The following is a 16705-nucleotide window of genomic DNA, read 5'->3' on the forward strand; positions in this document are numbered from 1 at the left end:
TGGGGGAAAACGCCTGATGAGAGTGATGAATTACTATTTGGATCAGATCAGTAGCAACAACAGGCAGAACTTTCTTAAAGAAATGTGTGGGTAGAACATCCAGACAGCAGGAACTGGAGCTGAGTTGACTCATAATTTCCTCTAGGGTTTTATAATTAAGTAGTTGAAATTGGGTCATTTTCCCTGTATTTGTTTTGTTTGGGCACAGCATTGGTTTTTAGTTGTAATAACTGAAGCTGTGCACTGACTCTAGATCGGCCTTAAAGTGGATGTGCAGATTAATCCTCTGATTTTTTGAATTTTCTCTGAAAAGAAACTGGAAAACTGGTTGCAGGCGGCAATAGACTGAAATTCAGGTGGTAACGTGATAGGAGGGTTTGTGAGTCTGTCAACTGTTGCTAATAAAGCTGGAGCATTGTTAATGTTTTTGTTTATGACATCTGCAAAGAAAGCCTGTCTTGCATGTTTGCGTGTTAAATGATAGTAACGTAGTGTTTCTTTATAGATGTCATAATGAACGTGAAGTTGAGTTTTACACCATTTTCGTTCTGCCCTACGGCAGAGTTGTCTTGCAGATCTAACTGTTTGTGCATTTCTCCATGGAGATTTCTTCTTACCAGACACAACCTTCATTTTAATTGGGGCAATGGAATCAATGATATCTGAAACTTTAGACTGAAAATCATTTACCAACTTATCTACATCATTACAGCTTAAGAGTGAGGAAGAAGAGTAGATTTGATTAAATGTTTCTGCTGTTTTCAGTGAGAGAACGTTTTGTGATGGTAGCTGTTTGTCCAAGTGGGTTAAAAGATAAACAACTTTCAAAGATAACAGGAAGTGATCCGACAGGGCGACATCATTTACAGAGACATTGGAAATATTCACACCCTGACTGATAACCAGGTCCAGTGTGTGTCCTTGAGTGTGTGTTGCTTGTTTGACATGTTGTGTTAGACCAAAAGTCTCTAGGATATTAGAGAGCTTTTTAGCCCCTCTGTCTTGGGGGTTGTCAACATGAACGTTATAATCACCAACAATTATTAAGCATTCATAATTAATACATAAGAGAGATAGAAGTTCATTCAACTCAGTAAAGAAATTTTCCACATATGTTGGAGTTTTGTATAAAGTTAGTGTTAAAGTCCATTTGAGGCCTTTAATCTCAATTCCAAGATACTCAAAAGAGGTGAGGTGACCCAAAGAGATTTTATTACCGGTACTCTTTATGGTATTCTTAAATATTGAAGCCACGCCTCCTCCTTTTTTATGTTTTCTATTCTCACTTAAGAAATTGTAGTTAGGAGGCGCAGATTCAATTAGTACCATTGGTTCATTATTGTCATTCAACCATGTTTCTGTCAGGAACATAACATCAATATTATGTTCAGTGATGAAATCATTGATTAATTGAGCTTTAGCACAGAGAGATCTGGTATTTAAAGAGTTTAAGTTTTAGGGACTTGGAGGCCAAAAGATCTTCAGTCTGAGGTTTGAATTAGGACCGCTGTATTTTATGTTTCTGTTTTTTGTAACTTTTCTTGTAGTGATTTGGACAGGTAATGTCCTATTTTGCAGTGCCGGGGGGCCGGACACATTCTGGAGTTAGACGGGTGTAAAGATAATATCTGGACCCCGGCCTCAGACCTCAGAAACGCAGAGTGATGGATCCTCTGGGAAATCAGAGGCAGGTGGCTTAAATGAAGTGAGGTCTGTTACATGAGTGCTAAGGGGAGACGTCCCAAGTAGAACCTGTTGCTTCATTCTGTCTGTAAAATTAAGAAACTCTGGTCCAGAAGACATTTCTCCAAAGGTGTCTTGTGAATCCTGTGAATCCTGTGAATGAGTGGATGAGCAGGGAGGGGGGGGAGAAGGAAGGGAACCAGTCGCTCCGTCTCTAGTCGATGTTGTATCATCTTGTTTTGGTTCCTGATGTTCAGAGGGTTCCATCCTAATCAGACGTCCTCGAGCCTGTTCTTCTGAAGCAATGATGACGTCGCTGTCCTTGTTGATGAAATAAAAACTCACCAACGAGCCAGGGCTGGTTGCTGGAGATTGGGGCTCTGGTTGTGTTGGCGGTGATGTGTCGGAGCCCATTCTTTACATCCAAGAACATGTTGGAAAACAGCTCGATCAGACTGTTTTGTGTGGCGAGTGTGGCGTGACTAGCGGGAGAGCTGCGGCTTGGTACCTTCTTGTGTCATCTGATGTGTCAACTCAGAAGACAGATGGCGCCAGTACACTGTCAACAAACGTTGGTACTGACCATTTTCATCATGGAGATCCTGTGATTGTCCCGCCCTGTCACACTGGATACTAGTTTTGGAATTATCAACAACGAACTGTTGCAAAGAGGTGAAAGTGAGAACTTGATGGCCAATTTCAACAAGAACAAGAGACATAGGCTGGGCCGACGTAAGATAAAGACAGTACACACAGAGGCAATTAGCAAACAAAAACATTATCTATTTTTTCAAACTGTTAACCATGCAAGAGTGGTCTGGAACCTTGCACTTTAACCTAAACGTATCTTTGGAGGACCAAGATGGATGCATGGACAACGCGAGGCTCAGCGTCTCTCCAGAATCTGCTATTTAGTGTTTTTTTTGTCTATTCCTTACTGGACTTTTTTTTTTCAGAATTTCTTCGCGTCCCTGCGCTATAGCAGACATGAGCTTCTGGACCTTTGGAGCTACAATTTTGACACTATGATCGCCGATTTTCGACTCATCCCAGAGATCTCCATGTAACCCCCATATATGTTTGTAATATTATTGTGGGTAGTATTTTTTATTTTGTTCTTATTGGATTTTGTCTTGTAATTTAATGCACCAGCAAATCGGTTTCTATTTTAATTTTGGGTTTTCTTTTTTCTACCAGAAACCGCCTGTAGATGGCTTGTGAGTTTACACTCTGGTTAAGACAGCAGAGAAAAAAATGGTAGTAGAAAAAGGAACCGTAGCTGGCTGTAGCACGTTGTGCTGAGCTATTGCACGCTAAAAGAAAAGAAAGCGAGATATATGATCAATTCTGATGAATTCTGGTAATGATTGACAGAAGAGAAGATAAGTGACCCGATCCTTGCAGTTAAATTTCTTTTTGCTGTGATTTTCTCCGGTGAGTGTTGTATTTTTGCAACCTGAAATGAAGCTAATGCTAAATGGCGCCACAGGCATTACTGCTCGTTATGTTCCGACAAGAAAATAAAAGAAACATAAAACCAATCGGGGAAACATGTAACATTAGAATGATTTTCACTGTATTATATTTTTGTTATGTATAAACTTAAAAAAAAGGGGTTTGCATACAGTGATATATTTTTTTTTTGTATACTTGCCATTAGTTAAATGTTATTTTTGTTATAAATGGGATTTATTACTCCTGTATACTTTTGAGACTTTAATAGTAAATTAAGTTCTATATATATGCAGGGTTTTTTTTTTTTCTCCGAACCACATTCAACTTGGAATACTCCAGCTGCATACCACGGCAGGCCTGGATTGGGATGTGCTGAGCTCCAGGTTTCAACCCAAGACCTGGAACTGCTGGAGTCGCTGCCTGCTTTCACACTGGATTAAGATAAGATTTTGGATCCAAAGAAATACATGGCCATTTGAATTTGACAAAGACTTGACTAATTGACTTAAATTTCAAATACTGAACTAAAGAAAGGAACTGAACAATAAGGAATCTGGACTAAAAGAAAACACACTACCTGATAAGGGTGGACACTTTATGTTTAAAGACAAATGTTACAACAATGTACTGTTTAATTTTGTATTAAATAGTCTGTTAAATTTTTTTGACATTAAGGTTGTTTGTGCTTATTATCCTCTTTTTTTTTTACTTAGCAAGAAGACTAATTGTGAAATCTAAATTTCTCAACTTACCCGTTAGTAAGTTACACAAATTGGTTACATCCAGAACACCGGAGGCTGCTCACTTCTCCCGGGCAGGTGGAAGTGTAAGCAGGCGGCAAAAAGAATGTAAACAAAGGCGGGGTAAGCATGGAGGGGTGCAAGCAAGGCTAAAACTAACACCACACTGGCTCCCTTTACCCAGCAATTTCCTCGCCAATGTCTGTTCTCTGGCTAATAAAATGGATGAGTTACGACTATCCATCACGAGTAACTGACGGTTATGGACTCAAATGTCATGTTTTTCACCGAAACATGGCTAAACAATAGCTGCCCGGACAATGCTATCCAGCTAATTGGACGCCACACACACCGAGGTGACAGGACAGTAGATGACTTCGGCAAGACCAGAGGCGGAGGCTTGTGCATTTATATTAACAAAGCTTGGTGCACAGACTCTGCTACTACCGAGACTCACTGCTCACAGAATGTGGAATTTTTAATGGTAAAATGCAGACCTTATTACCTCCCAAGGGAATTCACTTTGGTCATCCTCACTGCTGTGTACACCCCCCCGGATGCTAATGCCAAGCTAGCCATGAAAGAACTCTATGCGGCTATTAGCAAACACCAAACCAAATACCCCGAGGCTGCTTTTATTGTCGCGGGTGATTTCAACCACTCCAACTTGAAGACAGTTCTTCCCAGATTCTACCAACGTGTCTCCTGCCACACCAGAGGAGACAAGACCCTGGACAATGTCTACTCCAATCTGGCTGGAGCTTACAATGCGACACCTCTCCCCAACATCGGACAATCAGACCATCTCTCCCTGTTCCTCACACCTTGGTACTTACTACTCATCCAACGTGTGGAACCTACCGTGAGGACAGTAAAAATGTGCCCAGAGGGCTCAGATGCTGTGCTCCAGGACCGGTTCAGGAATACAGATTGGACTATTTTGGATAGACTTGGATCAGTACACCTCATCTGTACTGGACCACATTTCCACCACCATAGAATGTGTCACCACCTACACACACATTACCATGTACCCCAACCTGAAACCCTGGATGAACTGAGACGTTCGTCTCCTGCTGAAGGCCCGCAACATTGCCTTCAGGTCAGGGGATGCACAGATCTACAGTGCAGCCAGGGCTGGTCTGAAGAGGGGAATCAAGAAGGCCAAACACCACTACAAAAGGAAGGTGGAGGATAATTTTTCTAGCTCCAACCCCCGACGTATGTGGCAAGGCCTTCAGATTCTCACAGACTACAAGAACCCTAATACCACCCCCGCTTCTTCTGATGTCTCCTTCCTCAACGAACTTAACAACTTCTATGCTCATTTTGAGAGAGGAAATACGACAACTGCAACCAAAGCAGCTACCACCCCAGGCCAACAGCCACTGACTTTCCTCCCCACTGACGTAGGAGTGGCTCTGAGCAGGATTAAATCCCACAAGGCTTTGGGTCCTGATGGCATACCTGTACGTGTCCTCAGAACGTGCTCTGGGGAGCTGGCAGGAGTGCTGACGGACATCTTCAACCTGTCCCTGCTCTGCGTTGTGGTACCGACCTGCTTCAAGTCTACCTCCATCGTCCCAATCCCCAAGAATCCCAACCCAACCAGACTCAATGACTACCACCTGGTAGCCCTTACCCCCATCATTACCAAGTGCTTTGAGTGGCTGGTCCTAGCACACCTCAGATCCTGTCTCCCTCCCACACTAGACCCCCACCAATTTGCATACAGGCAGAACAGGAGCACAGAGGATGCAGTCTCCATAGCGCTGCACTCTGTCCTTTCTCACCTGGACAGCAAGAACACTTACGCCAGACTGCTGTTCTTAGATTTTAGTTCAGCATTCAACACTATCATCCCATCACAACTCATTACCAAACTCACAGACCTCGGCATCAGTTCACTCATGTGCCACTGGTTGCTCAACTTCCTGACCAGTCGACCTAAACATGTCCGGCTGGACAATCACTTCTCATCCACCATTATCATAAACACCGGAGTGCCACAAGGCTGTGTGATGAGTCCCTTCCTCTACTCCCTCTTCACCTATGATTGCAGACCTGTCCATGGCTCTAACGCCATCATCAAGTTTGCAGACACGGTGATCAGCCTCATCAGAGATAAGGATGAGGCCGCTTACAGAGAGAAGGTAAACCGTCTGGCTGAGTGGTGCAACAAAAACAACCTGCAGCTGAAGATGATGATGATGAATACTTTATTGATCCCCAAAGGGGAAATTCAAGGTCCCAGCAGCTAAAGACATTATACACAACATACACTACAATTCACACAATATACCACAAAAACACTAAATCACCAAATTAACACAATTACCAGACCAACATTACTAAGAGTTAAAAATACTAAAAAACACAAAAAATCCTAAGTGCTAAATTTAAATTTAAAACAGTTGCCAGAATGGAGGAGTGCATGTTGACTTATAATGTAGCCGACAGTCAGTCAGAGTACAGTCCATCAGTCTGTATGATATTATAAGAAGTGTGGAGGTGAAGTCTGCTGTGTCGATGTACTAAGCAGAGAAGTCCACTTCTCCCCTGCCCTTCAGTGAAGCATTGTACAATAGTATGGCCCTTGGTACAAATGACTTCCTGAGTCTGTCTGTTGAGCATGTCAGGGAGCGAAGTCTCCAGCTGATCAGACTCTTCTGCTGTATGATGGTGCTGTGGAGTGGATGACAGTCGTTGTCCATGATGTTGAATAACTTATTCAGGGTCCTTTTATCTGATACTGACATAATGCAGTCCAGTTCAGACCCCACTACAGAGCCGGCTTTCCTTACCAGCCTGTCTAGTCGTCCAGCATCCCTTTTCTTAATGCTTCCTCCCCAGCATGTCACAGCATAGAAGAGGACGCTGGCAACGACAGACTGGTAGACCATCCAGAGGAGCTTGCTGCAGACATTGAAGGACCTCAGCCTCCTCAGGAAGTACTGCCTGCCCTGCCCCTTCTTGTAGAGTGCATCAATATTAGCTGACCAATCCAGTTTATTGTCCAGATGTACTCCCAGGTACTTGTAAGTTTTCACCACCTCCACCTTAACCCCCTCGATGGTGACTGGCAGCAGGGCAGACTTGGATCTCCTGAAGTCCACCATCATCTCCTTGGTCTTGGTTGTGTTGAGTTGCACAAAGTCCTCCACCAGGTTCCTGTATTCCTCCTCCTTCTCATCCCTGACACACCCCACAATTGCAGTGTCATCTGAGAACTTCTGCATGTGGCATGACTCCGTGTTGTAGCAGAAGTCAGATGTGTACAGGGTGAACAGGACAGGGGAAAACACTGTTCCCTGTGGCGCTCTGGTGCTGCTGATAACAGTGTCAGAAAGGCAGTCCTTCAGTCTGACAAACTGTGGCCGCTCCGTCAGATAGTCTGCAATCCAGGATACCAGGTGAGCATCCACCCCCATCTGCAGGAGCTTGTTACTCAATCTGGAAGGTTGGATGGTGTTAAAAGCACTAGAGAAGTCAAAAAACATGATTCTCACAGCACTTTTCCCCCTGTCCAGATGAGAATGTGTCCTGTGCAAGAGGTATGAGATGGCATCGTCGACACCCACCTTTTCCTGATATGCAAACTGTAATGGGTCTAGTGCATGGCGCACCTGTTGCTTCAGTATCCCCAGAACCAGTCTCTCCATAGTCTTCATCAAATGTGATGTGAGAGCGACTGGCCTGTAGTCATTCAGCTCAATTGGGTGTGGTTTCTTGGGGACAGGGATGAGACAAGATGTCTTCCACATTGTTGGAACTCTCCCAAGCCTGAGACTCCAATTGAAGATGTACTCCAGTGGCTTCCCCAGTTCAGTGGCACAAACCTTGAGCAGTCTTGGACACAATCCGTCAGGCCCGGCTGCCTTCCTGGGATATAGCTTCTGCAGCTCCTCTGTCACTTGATCTACTGTGATGGTAGGGAGAGAAACAGGTGGGATGAGTGGGGGTAGGGGGTTACTGTGGTCTTGGTTACCTTGTGGGGGGGAGGAGGGGAAAGGGGTATGAGTCCATGTGTGGTTTCCAGTGATCCTGTGAGGGAGGGGTACATCTGGTGGGGATACTTGATGCTTAGAAAGTGAAAGTGAAGGTGTGGATTGCGCCATTAGGCAAGCAGTGTCCGTGGGCGCTGAACAGAGCATGTCCCTTGAAGCTAGAGCTTGGGCTGTGAATTGGGCCCTTGAGCAAGCGGTGTCCGTGGGTGATGGACAGACCACGCCCATTGAAGCTCTGGTAGGGCCATTAAACCTATTGTAGAAGCGGTTGAACTGATTTGCCCTGTCCAGATCTGCCTCCACAGAGGTGCTTTTCTTCCCCAGGCCAGTGATGGTCTTCAAGTTCCTGGGGAGTCCACATCTCCGAGGACCTGACTTGGATGACCAGTTGCTCCAAACTCATCAAGAAGGCGCATCAGCGCCTCTTCTTCATGAGGACCCTGAGGAAGAACCACCTGTCCTTAGAGATCCTCATGAACTTCTACCGCTGCACCATTGACAGCATCCTCACCAACTGTATTACAGCTTGGTACAGGAACTGCTCTGTCTCCGACCGGAAGGCACTGCAAAGGGTGGTGAAAACTGCCCAGTATATCACTAGGGCACCGACTAGGGCACCGCTCCCTGCCATCAAGGACATCTACAGGAAACGTGTATGAAAAGGGCCGGGAAAATCACAAAGGACTTCACTCACCTAGCACACACACTGATTTCCCTCCTGCCCTCTGGGAGGCGTTACAGAAGCCTACGGACCAGAACCACCAGGCACCGGAACAGCTTCTTTCCCACAGCTGTTACGCTTTTGAACGTCTCCTGACATAAAACATAAACTATAAGGACTGTACTCCCCTATCCTCTCATACAACAATAACACATGGACTATCCTCACACACACACACGCACACGCACGCACGCACATCACGGACTGTTTTCCTCACACACACATGCAATCTGTAAATCTTATCTGCCATTATTTATCTGGTATTATAAACCTACTAATACATATATAATCCATTTCCTAACATTCTGGTATATTCTGTATAATCTGTGCATATAGCTCCCATTTTTATATTTATATTTAGTCTTGTACACCTGTAAATAAATGTTTATATCCTGTATAGCCCTTCTGGATGGATGCAAACTACATTTTGTTGCTTGTACTTGTGACAGTGCAATGACAATAAAATTGAATTCTATTCTATTGTATTTAAATAAAGAATTCTCATACCCAAATGTGAGGAAATAAGAACATTGTTAATTGGATCTAACTTGGATTTTTTTTATGTTTAAGTGAAATTTGGCTAACTGATAATATTCCAACTAATATGATTGATGTATCTGGAGTTGTAGGCCGAGTGTTAATTTATATAAAAAACATATCTAACGTCAATGAGATATTTATAAATGAGCATATATCAATCGAAGGTGTATGTATAAATGTCTGTCTTTCACCTCATATGAATTTTAATATTGTGGTAGTGTACAATCCTCCATCATGTTGCAGCTCAACTTTTCATAATAACTTAAAATAATTGTTTATAGGATTTAAATATAACAGTGAAGTAATCATTTTGGGAGATTTTAATATAAACTGGATGGACAATAAATTGAATTAAAAAAACACTTAAAGAACTGACAGCAAAATTTGTTATTTATCAGTTAATCAATGGTCCTCTCACATCACCAAAAATTGTCAAACTTGAATAGATTTATTTTTTTCAAATAAACCTGGTCGAATCATGTTCAGTTGTCATTTTGACTGAATAGCTCCTGTATTGTGCCTTCAAGTATTTGCAAGTCAGCAGGGCGAGCTCAAATCTTGGCACTGGCAGCTACTGTGGCATTTCCGGTGACAGCTGCCGTAAGGTGCCACATGTGCCATGGGCTGCCAGGTAATGTGCTACCCGGCTGTTGCGACCTCATACTGGCTGTTTGTTATTACGCAATAGCCAGCCCCGCCCTCTCCTCACAACTCCTCGGGCTGACTACTGACCAGTTCTCTGTCTAACAGGTCCGGAAAATCTCTAAGACCTGGGTCTTACCCTGAACAAGATCTATAAGAGATAATCTGTTTAAACCGGTGGCGAAAGGGACTTGTCTAGCTCTAACTACCTCCTATCCAGAAATTATGACCCTTTTCAGTTAAGAAACAATCAACTGAGTAGCCCTCACAGCTGCATAGCTTCAATAACCACTTCTGTTAACGGTAGTTCCCTTTCTGTCATAACGAGCACTTGGAAACGGCTAGATATTATTTAGTGACTAAGATTTAAGTCCCAGGGTCATTATTTACACTCACCAAAGGAAAGTCCGAAGCCACCACATTACTGGAATCATGTATACTGGTTTTACTATAAATAGAAGAACTGTGATTCAAATGACTTAATTAATTTCAATGTCCACAACCTAATCAGAATTTTAAAATATATGTATTTATTAAGCAAGCTTTAGCAGGGAAAATGACAGGCATACGAATTTACTTGAGATTACACCGTACAAAGAAGATGAATAAAATTTATATCAATTTAACCCTTACCTAACAACCTCCCTACACTGTCATCTTATCTATCAAATAAGGCTTTGGGGTGCGGCACAACTCATACCCATCGGTGGAATTGGATCTTGGCAACAGAAGTCCTTGTAGTCCTTGGTCAGAGTCTTTATTCTTGAACCATATATCCTCCTTGGTGTTGAAGCAAAGTGAACTGTCCGTTACATCCAATCGCACAGCTCTCTATCACTCCTGTGATCTTTGTTCAAAACCCCAAGTCTGTTGCGATGAATTTTGAGATCGTTGGGTCGAGCGCAGAGTGTTGAAATCTAATGAGGAACCAAGGCAGTGGGTCGGTGGATCTCGCCCTCTTGTCCGGCGTGAGGCGCTCCTCGGTGCTCCTCGCTTTCCTTGGTTCCAGGGTGTGGTCCTCTGCTGGTCTTCTTGCTGCCCTTGTGTCGAGTCTCAGCGCCGGGGACGAAGAACATCCTATCACCTTGGTCTCATGGTTTTATACTTTTCTCCCTCTCCATGGGAGTGTACCACAGAGAGAGAGAGCAAGAGCATTGTGTGCATTTGCTCGAGTACGCAACCAGGCCCCAACCATCAACTCAGACCTCTGGTGACTGTTGAAGATTGCGAAATAATGCACCTGTGACACTTGTGCCTTGGTCACATCAACCCGATTGCGAACTAATGCACTTGTGACACTAATGCACTTGTGACACTTGTGACCTGGATCACATCAACCCGGTCATGTAGGACACGACCCCTTTTTCCGAGAAGTCAGATTCCGAGTGACACCCACACCTTGCCATTCACCCACACCCTAACCTTTCCTCACATAGAACATCAATTCATTGCATTTCAGCAACCATAGATTATTTGATTTTGGTTCATTTGCATTGGCTAGCACTGTTGCTGTGCTTATTTCATTGGCTGACTGCTTGGACAGATGATCTCATATCCATCACTGTCTTAGAGAGATTGTGTCCTGATGTCTGTGCTAATATCTTAGGTTGCTTAACAACCTATTTCCAAATAAGGCGTTGACCATCTCTGCTCTCCTGTTAGTTCCCCTTTTCCCCTTAACCTTTCACCTACCATCCACCTCCAACACATCAGTGATCTTTAATTGCAGTTACACCTTTTACACCATTTCAAGTTCAGAGTAAAAATCACATTTATAACTTCTTTAGCTTCTCTGATTTATCATTCATTTATAATGTTATGATAACCATAATTTATCAGTTACTCTTATTATAATCTTAATGTGAGTTATTACAAATGTTTTCTGTAAAGAAACCAAGAATAATCCATGATTCTTATTATTTAATATCAAAGTTACAGTTACTTGTTTTACTTGTAAGAGTACCCACTAATGCAAATGTAAGTGTAAGTATTATTACAAGCAAACCAATATTAATATAAGTATTTTACTTTGAATCTTATCCAATTACTCACAATGTTTAGATTTCTTTCTTTAAAACTTTCATGCTAAGTAATAGTCTGAACTATTTTTATAAATCTGCAGGCTGGAAACTTATTTCCTCTTTTTCCAGGAAACCTGCTTTTCCTGTTTTATGACTTTCTCTCTGTCTTGACTATGATTTCTTATGATTAAATAGAAAAAAGTAGAATTAAAGCAAAGTTTGCAGGAGACAGAAACAACACACACAACCAAATTGATTTTATTGACATCTAAGTCTAATGTTGGGTCTAGATTTCACTTGAGTGATTCATTTTAAAGAAAACTTTATTTATTTTTACTGTTAAACTAAAATCTCCAGCATGGGGAAGTGGGATGATCTCGGATTTTCTTGACATGGCATATGCCAACAGCTGCTACAGCACTTCTGGTGACAGCTGCCTTAGGTGCCATGGGTTGCAGCGTCTTGACACATGTTGCAGCCATACTGGCACGGGTGCTAAATTTTATTTTATTGTGAACCAATAAAAAGCAAAAAAAAGAAAACACCTCAAAAACAAATACATCCATCCATCACTGATTCTGTGACATATGCCGCAGCTTCTGTGTCAGATTGAATATGAATGAATTTATAAAAAAAAAAAGAAAGAAAGAAAACAGTTTTCTTTTGCGTTTCCTTGCAAAAGTATTGCATTTCCTCTTAGTTGTTGTGTTCCCTCGCAATAAGCAAATACGCCCTGGTCTATTTTGTAAATTTAAAATTTCTAATATATACACATTTAAAGAGCCTCAGTGAAAACGTATTTGTATATCCTTAACTCTTTGGTGAAAAAAACTCATTGAAAATGTATTTATTTACTACGGAAGTGTATTGCTATCACGAAGGAAAACAATTTGAGCGCTATCGCGTTATAAAGTGATAGTTATATTGTACAAACATGATAATGCATAATACTCATATTGTATGAACTTTCATATTTATACATTTTTATTGGTTCTGTGTTTTCCTTGATCTCTTTTACTGGTTTACTCCAGGGATGGACAACTCCAGGCCTCGAGGGCCGGTCTCCTGCAACTTTTAGATGTATCTCTACTTCAACACAACTGAGTCAAATAATGAGGTCATTAGCAGGACTTTGGAGAACCTGACTGCACTTAGGAGATAATTTAGCTGTTGGATTCAAGTATGTTGGACCAGGGAGACATCTAAGAGTTGCAGGACACCGGCCCTCCAGGACCATGATTGTCCACCCCTGGATTCCACGCACACGCTGCAGCTTACACCCATGCTTATGTGTGACTGTCGCCAGTCATATGTATACAGACTGAAACTGATTAGACTACCCTTTGGGATTGCAGAGAAGAAAAGCTAAACTCACGCTACAATCTTTGCCTCACTTGGTTACAACCATAAGGTTTGCTAAGTGTGGCTAAGCGCTGGACAGTGAATGTATCTCTGTGTGGCTGGTCTGGCACCCTGTGCTGCTAGGCCGTAGCACCCCTGCCAGGTGCCAGCAGCAGATCGTTGAAATCAGACCTAGAAATCACATTTTTAAGTCTGAAACCTTAACCTTTGGGAGCACATAATAATTTTGCTTTGAAAATGCTAATTGAACATATATTGCACAATTTCCACAGTAAATTATCTTTTTCATGGAAGCATAATCTTGGTGAGATTGAATGGTGGTTTGTGTAAATAAGAATAAGTACGTGATTAATCGATTTATTGTTTATTGTGACAGACCTAGGCAGTAACAGACCACAAAATATGCCAATAAGTAGCAGATTTAGAAGTACACAGAAAACAACAGGATTTAAGAACTGTGAGCTGTGCTGAAATAAAAGAGAGAAGTTCAAATATATTCTGAGAGTGGACTTCCTTCATAAAGGAAAAGATATCAAGAGATTTCAAAAGAAAATATACACAGGAGTGTGGATTATATGGGAAATAGCCCCTTCATTTCTGGAGAGCAATAGTTCTATGTCCAAATCGGTCTGTTGTGTCTGTTGTGTTGTCTGCCCCTGGCCCTTTCCGTTTGATGCAGCCAGCATGACAGTTTTTAGGCAGCCTTCTCCTGACTCTGCGTTGTTTCTTTAATTTGACCAGCACTGAGCAATACTCAGCCTTCATACCTTTCCATGTGCATAGAAAAGGTAATATTAATTGTGCATTAAGAAGTGAAGTCTAAAGCTCAGTTTACTGAAACTGTTCCTCTTTTTACAGGCAGCAAATTCAGCACTATACCAACCAGCTTGCTAAAGAAACCAACAGGCATCTTAAAGAGTTGGGCTCGGTCCCTTTGGCATCATCTCCCTCAGAACAAGTGAGTGTCAATGTGTATTTGTTAATTCATCAAACTCGTCTTTAAAGCTGATTTAATTTGGAAAAACTCAGTTGGAAAATGCTGATATCACCTAAGGCTTACACTGAAAAAATACCTCTTTGGATGAACTTAAAAAAATCATGGAAAGGTTTTCCACCTGATTACTTTGCTTTATTTCAGCACCATGTAATTCTGTTACTCCTATTTAAAGTAAATGTGTTAGGTCAACTTAATTTATTAAGGTTATTCCAATGTAAAGCAATTGTGTTGGCTCAACTTATGTTATTATGGTTATTCTATTAAGTGTTGGTTTAAATCAAACGTGTTGACAACTTAATATATTATGGTTATTCCAATTTAAAGCAAATGTGTTGGCTCAATTTAATCTATTAAGGTTGATTCAACTCATTTACTATAGTTGGACCCAATGTAATTTAAAAGAGCCAGCCCAACTAATTTGCAACACTTCGGACCAAATAATTTACTTTACTAAGATTAATGTAAATTTAATTGAAACCAACTTTTTTTTTTTTTTCCTTTTTTTTCTTGGAAGAGTTTTTGCGGCTCTAGTGGCTCATATTTTTTTGAGACAGTAGGCAGACAGGGTGAGAACATGCAACAAAGATCGCTGGGACTGGGAGTCGAACCAGCAACATCTGCGTCGAGGACTAAGGCCTCCAAACGTGCAGTGTGCTAAACCCCTGCACCACCACAGCACGCTGGAGAAACCAACTTATGTTACAGTGATATGTTCACACTACTTATTAAGTTAATCCAACTCATAAAAATTAAGCTAACTCACCAAACATGCTTCATGCTGAAAGAAAGCTATTTAATCGTGTGAAAATCCTTTCCATGATTTAATTACGTTAATTCAAAGACTTTTCTTTAAAAAAGTGTTTTTTTTAAAATAAGACTTATTTTTACAGTTCTTAAATGCTGAAAGAAATTTAAGAACTGTTTCAGTGCAGTTATTAAATGCCAATAGTGACCTGCAGAGAAAAACAAATATCTATAGTTTAACGTGTAACTAAAACCGCTTTGAAGTTTTCCCAGGCACAAAACAGTTATGTCTCATAATCTCTCGTGATCCACTGATCTCGCTAGATCCTCTTTGGAGGGAAATAAATCTGACTAAATTGAATCACGTTATCGCAACTTGAATACGTTATTCAAGTTGAGACAAAAACAAGTGTCTCGCGTGAACTCGCATGATATCCTGTGATCTCACTCGGCTTCAGCACAATATCAGTCTGACTATAATGAATCATGTTATCTCAACATGATTAAATTTCATAAACGTGAAGTTGTTGAATTTTTTTGTTTATCCAACATGATTGTATCACGTTTTTGTTTGAAACATGAAATTATTTAGTTAAAAGTACATGATATTCTTTTGTTAATCTGATAACCCCCTATGTTCATTTTTTACAGTGTACCCTCTGAGAACAAGAAGTCGAATATCTGACTCTTATATTTTTCAAATTGTTTTGTTTACCTCCATAACCTAATCAACATGAAACAACGCCCGGTGCCAGAAGACAAGTTGGAATAAGTCTCAGAGTCTCCAGTACTGAGACTTCTGGGCTGACACTGTGGTTGTGATAATAATCAGATCCAGCCCAAGCCTCCATGCTACCCTAATCGAAATTTGGTTTTGGGGCCCTCTAGTTCTGCTAACAATGTGGACTGGCTGCAATCAGCAGTCTCATCATTAGATCATTCACACACCTGCTATAAACTTATTGTATCTCTGGCAGTGCAGTTTACATTATATATATGTATAATAGGATACATACATTTATTGGCCAACTGATTTATCGATCAGTTGATTTCTGGGCGCTGATTTCCTTAATTTTGGGAGATCATGATCTGCTGATACTTACATGTGAAGCCCATCTTATCCATTAATCTTATCTTCATCAGCAAAGGTTTAAAAATCCGTCTCTGTCCTCTTCTGCTCTACAGTGAGAGGTTTGACTGACAAACCGGCCCACCAGGTCATATCTGAACATTTACAGTTAACAATTTTCACCCCACTGTTGCCAACTCAGTGACTTTCTTGCTGTATTTAGTGAAATTTCAGACAAAAAAAAAATCAAAATGGGCAGGTTAGGCTTTTTAAAGATCGGTAACCAGGGATTGGCCAGAAAACTGAAATTGGTGCAGCTCTACACACATATTCATGACATTCTTTGATTAAATATATTTCTCTTGAACGTTACTCCAGTTGCTAAAAATATAATTTATACCAGGTGAGTCTTTCTCTCCTGAGAATGTGGATTGGTATTAAACTGATCCTAAGTCTTCAAATGATTTTCACATAACTTAGAAGATGTAAAAATAATGTTTGTTTTAGCCACAAAATGATTATGCTCAGCAGCAAACAACGAATCCCCAACTACGGCAGAGCAGTTCTTTGATGTAGCAGCTATGTAGCCTGACGTAAAAACATTTTGCTAGACAATGTCAAACATTGACAAGTTTTAATTATTGTTATCAAACCTTATCAAATATGCCGTTTTGAAATTTGAAGCCAAAAATAACTCAGAAATTCTGGTTGGTTGGTGCTCCTG

At 41.2% G+C, this 16705-nt stretch overlaps 1 protein-coding gene across 5 annotated transcripts in view; it reads left to right on the forward strand.

Moving 5' to 3' along the window:
• Positions 1–16705, forward strand: part of stx12 (syntaxin 12) — a 38839-nt gene that overhangs the window by 12146 nt on the left and 9988 nt on the right. For all 5 annotated transcript variants that reach the window (XM_044139159.1, XM_044139155.1, XM_044139154.1 and 2 more), the window contains one exon: positions 14030–14129. In XM_044139159.1, coding sequence (XP_043995094.1) covers positions 14030–14129 — 100 coding nt within the window. The remainder of the gene's footprint in view (positions 1–14029; positions 14130–16705) is intronic.

The sequence above is a fragment of the Gambusia affinis genome, linkage group LG14 (genome assembly GCF_019740435.1).
Source record: "Gambusia affinis linkage group LG14, SWU_Gaff_1.0, whole genome shotgun sequence".
Taxonomy (NCBI): domain Eukaryota; kingdom Metazoa; phylum Chordata; class Actinopteri; order Cyprinodontiformes; family Poeciliidae; genus Gambusia; species Gambusia affinis.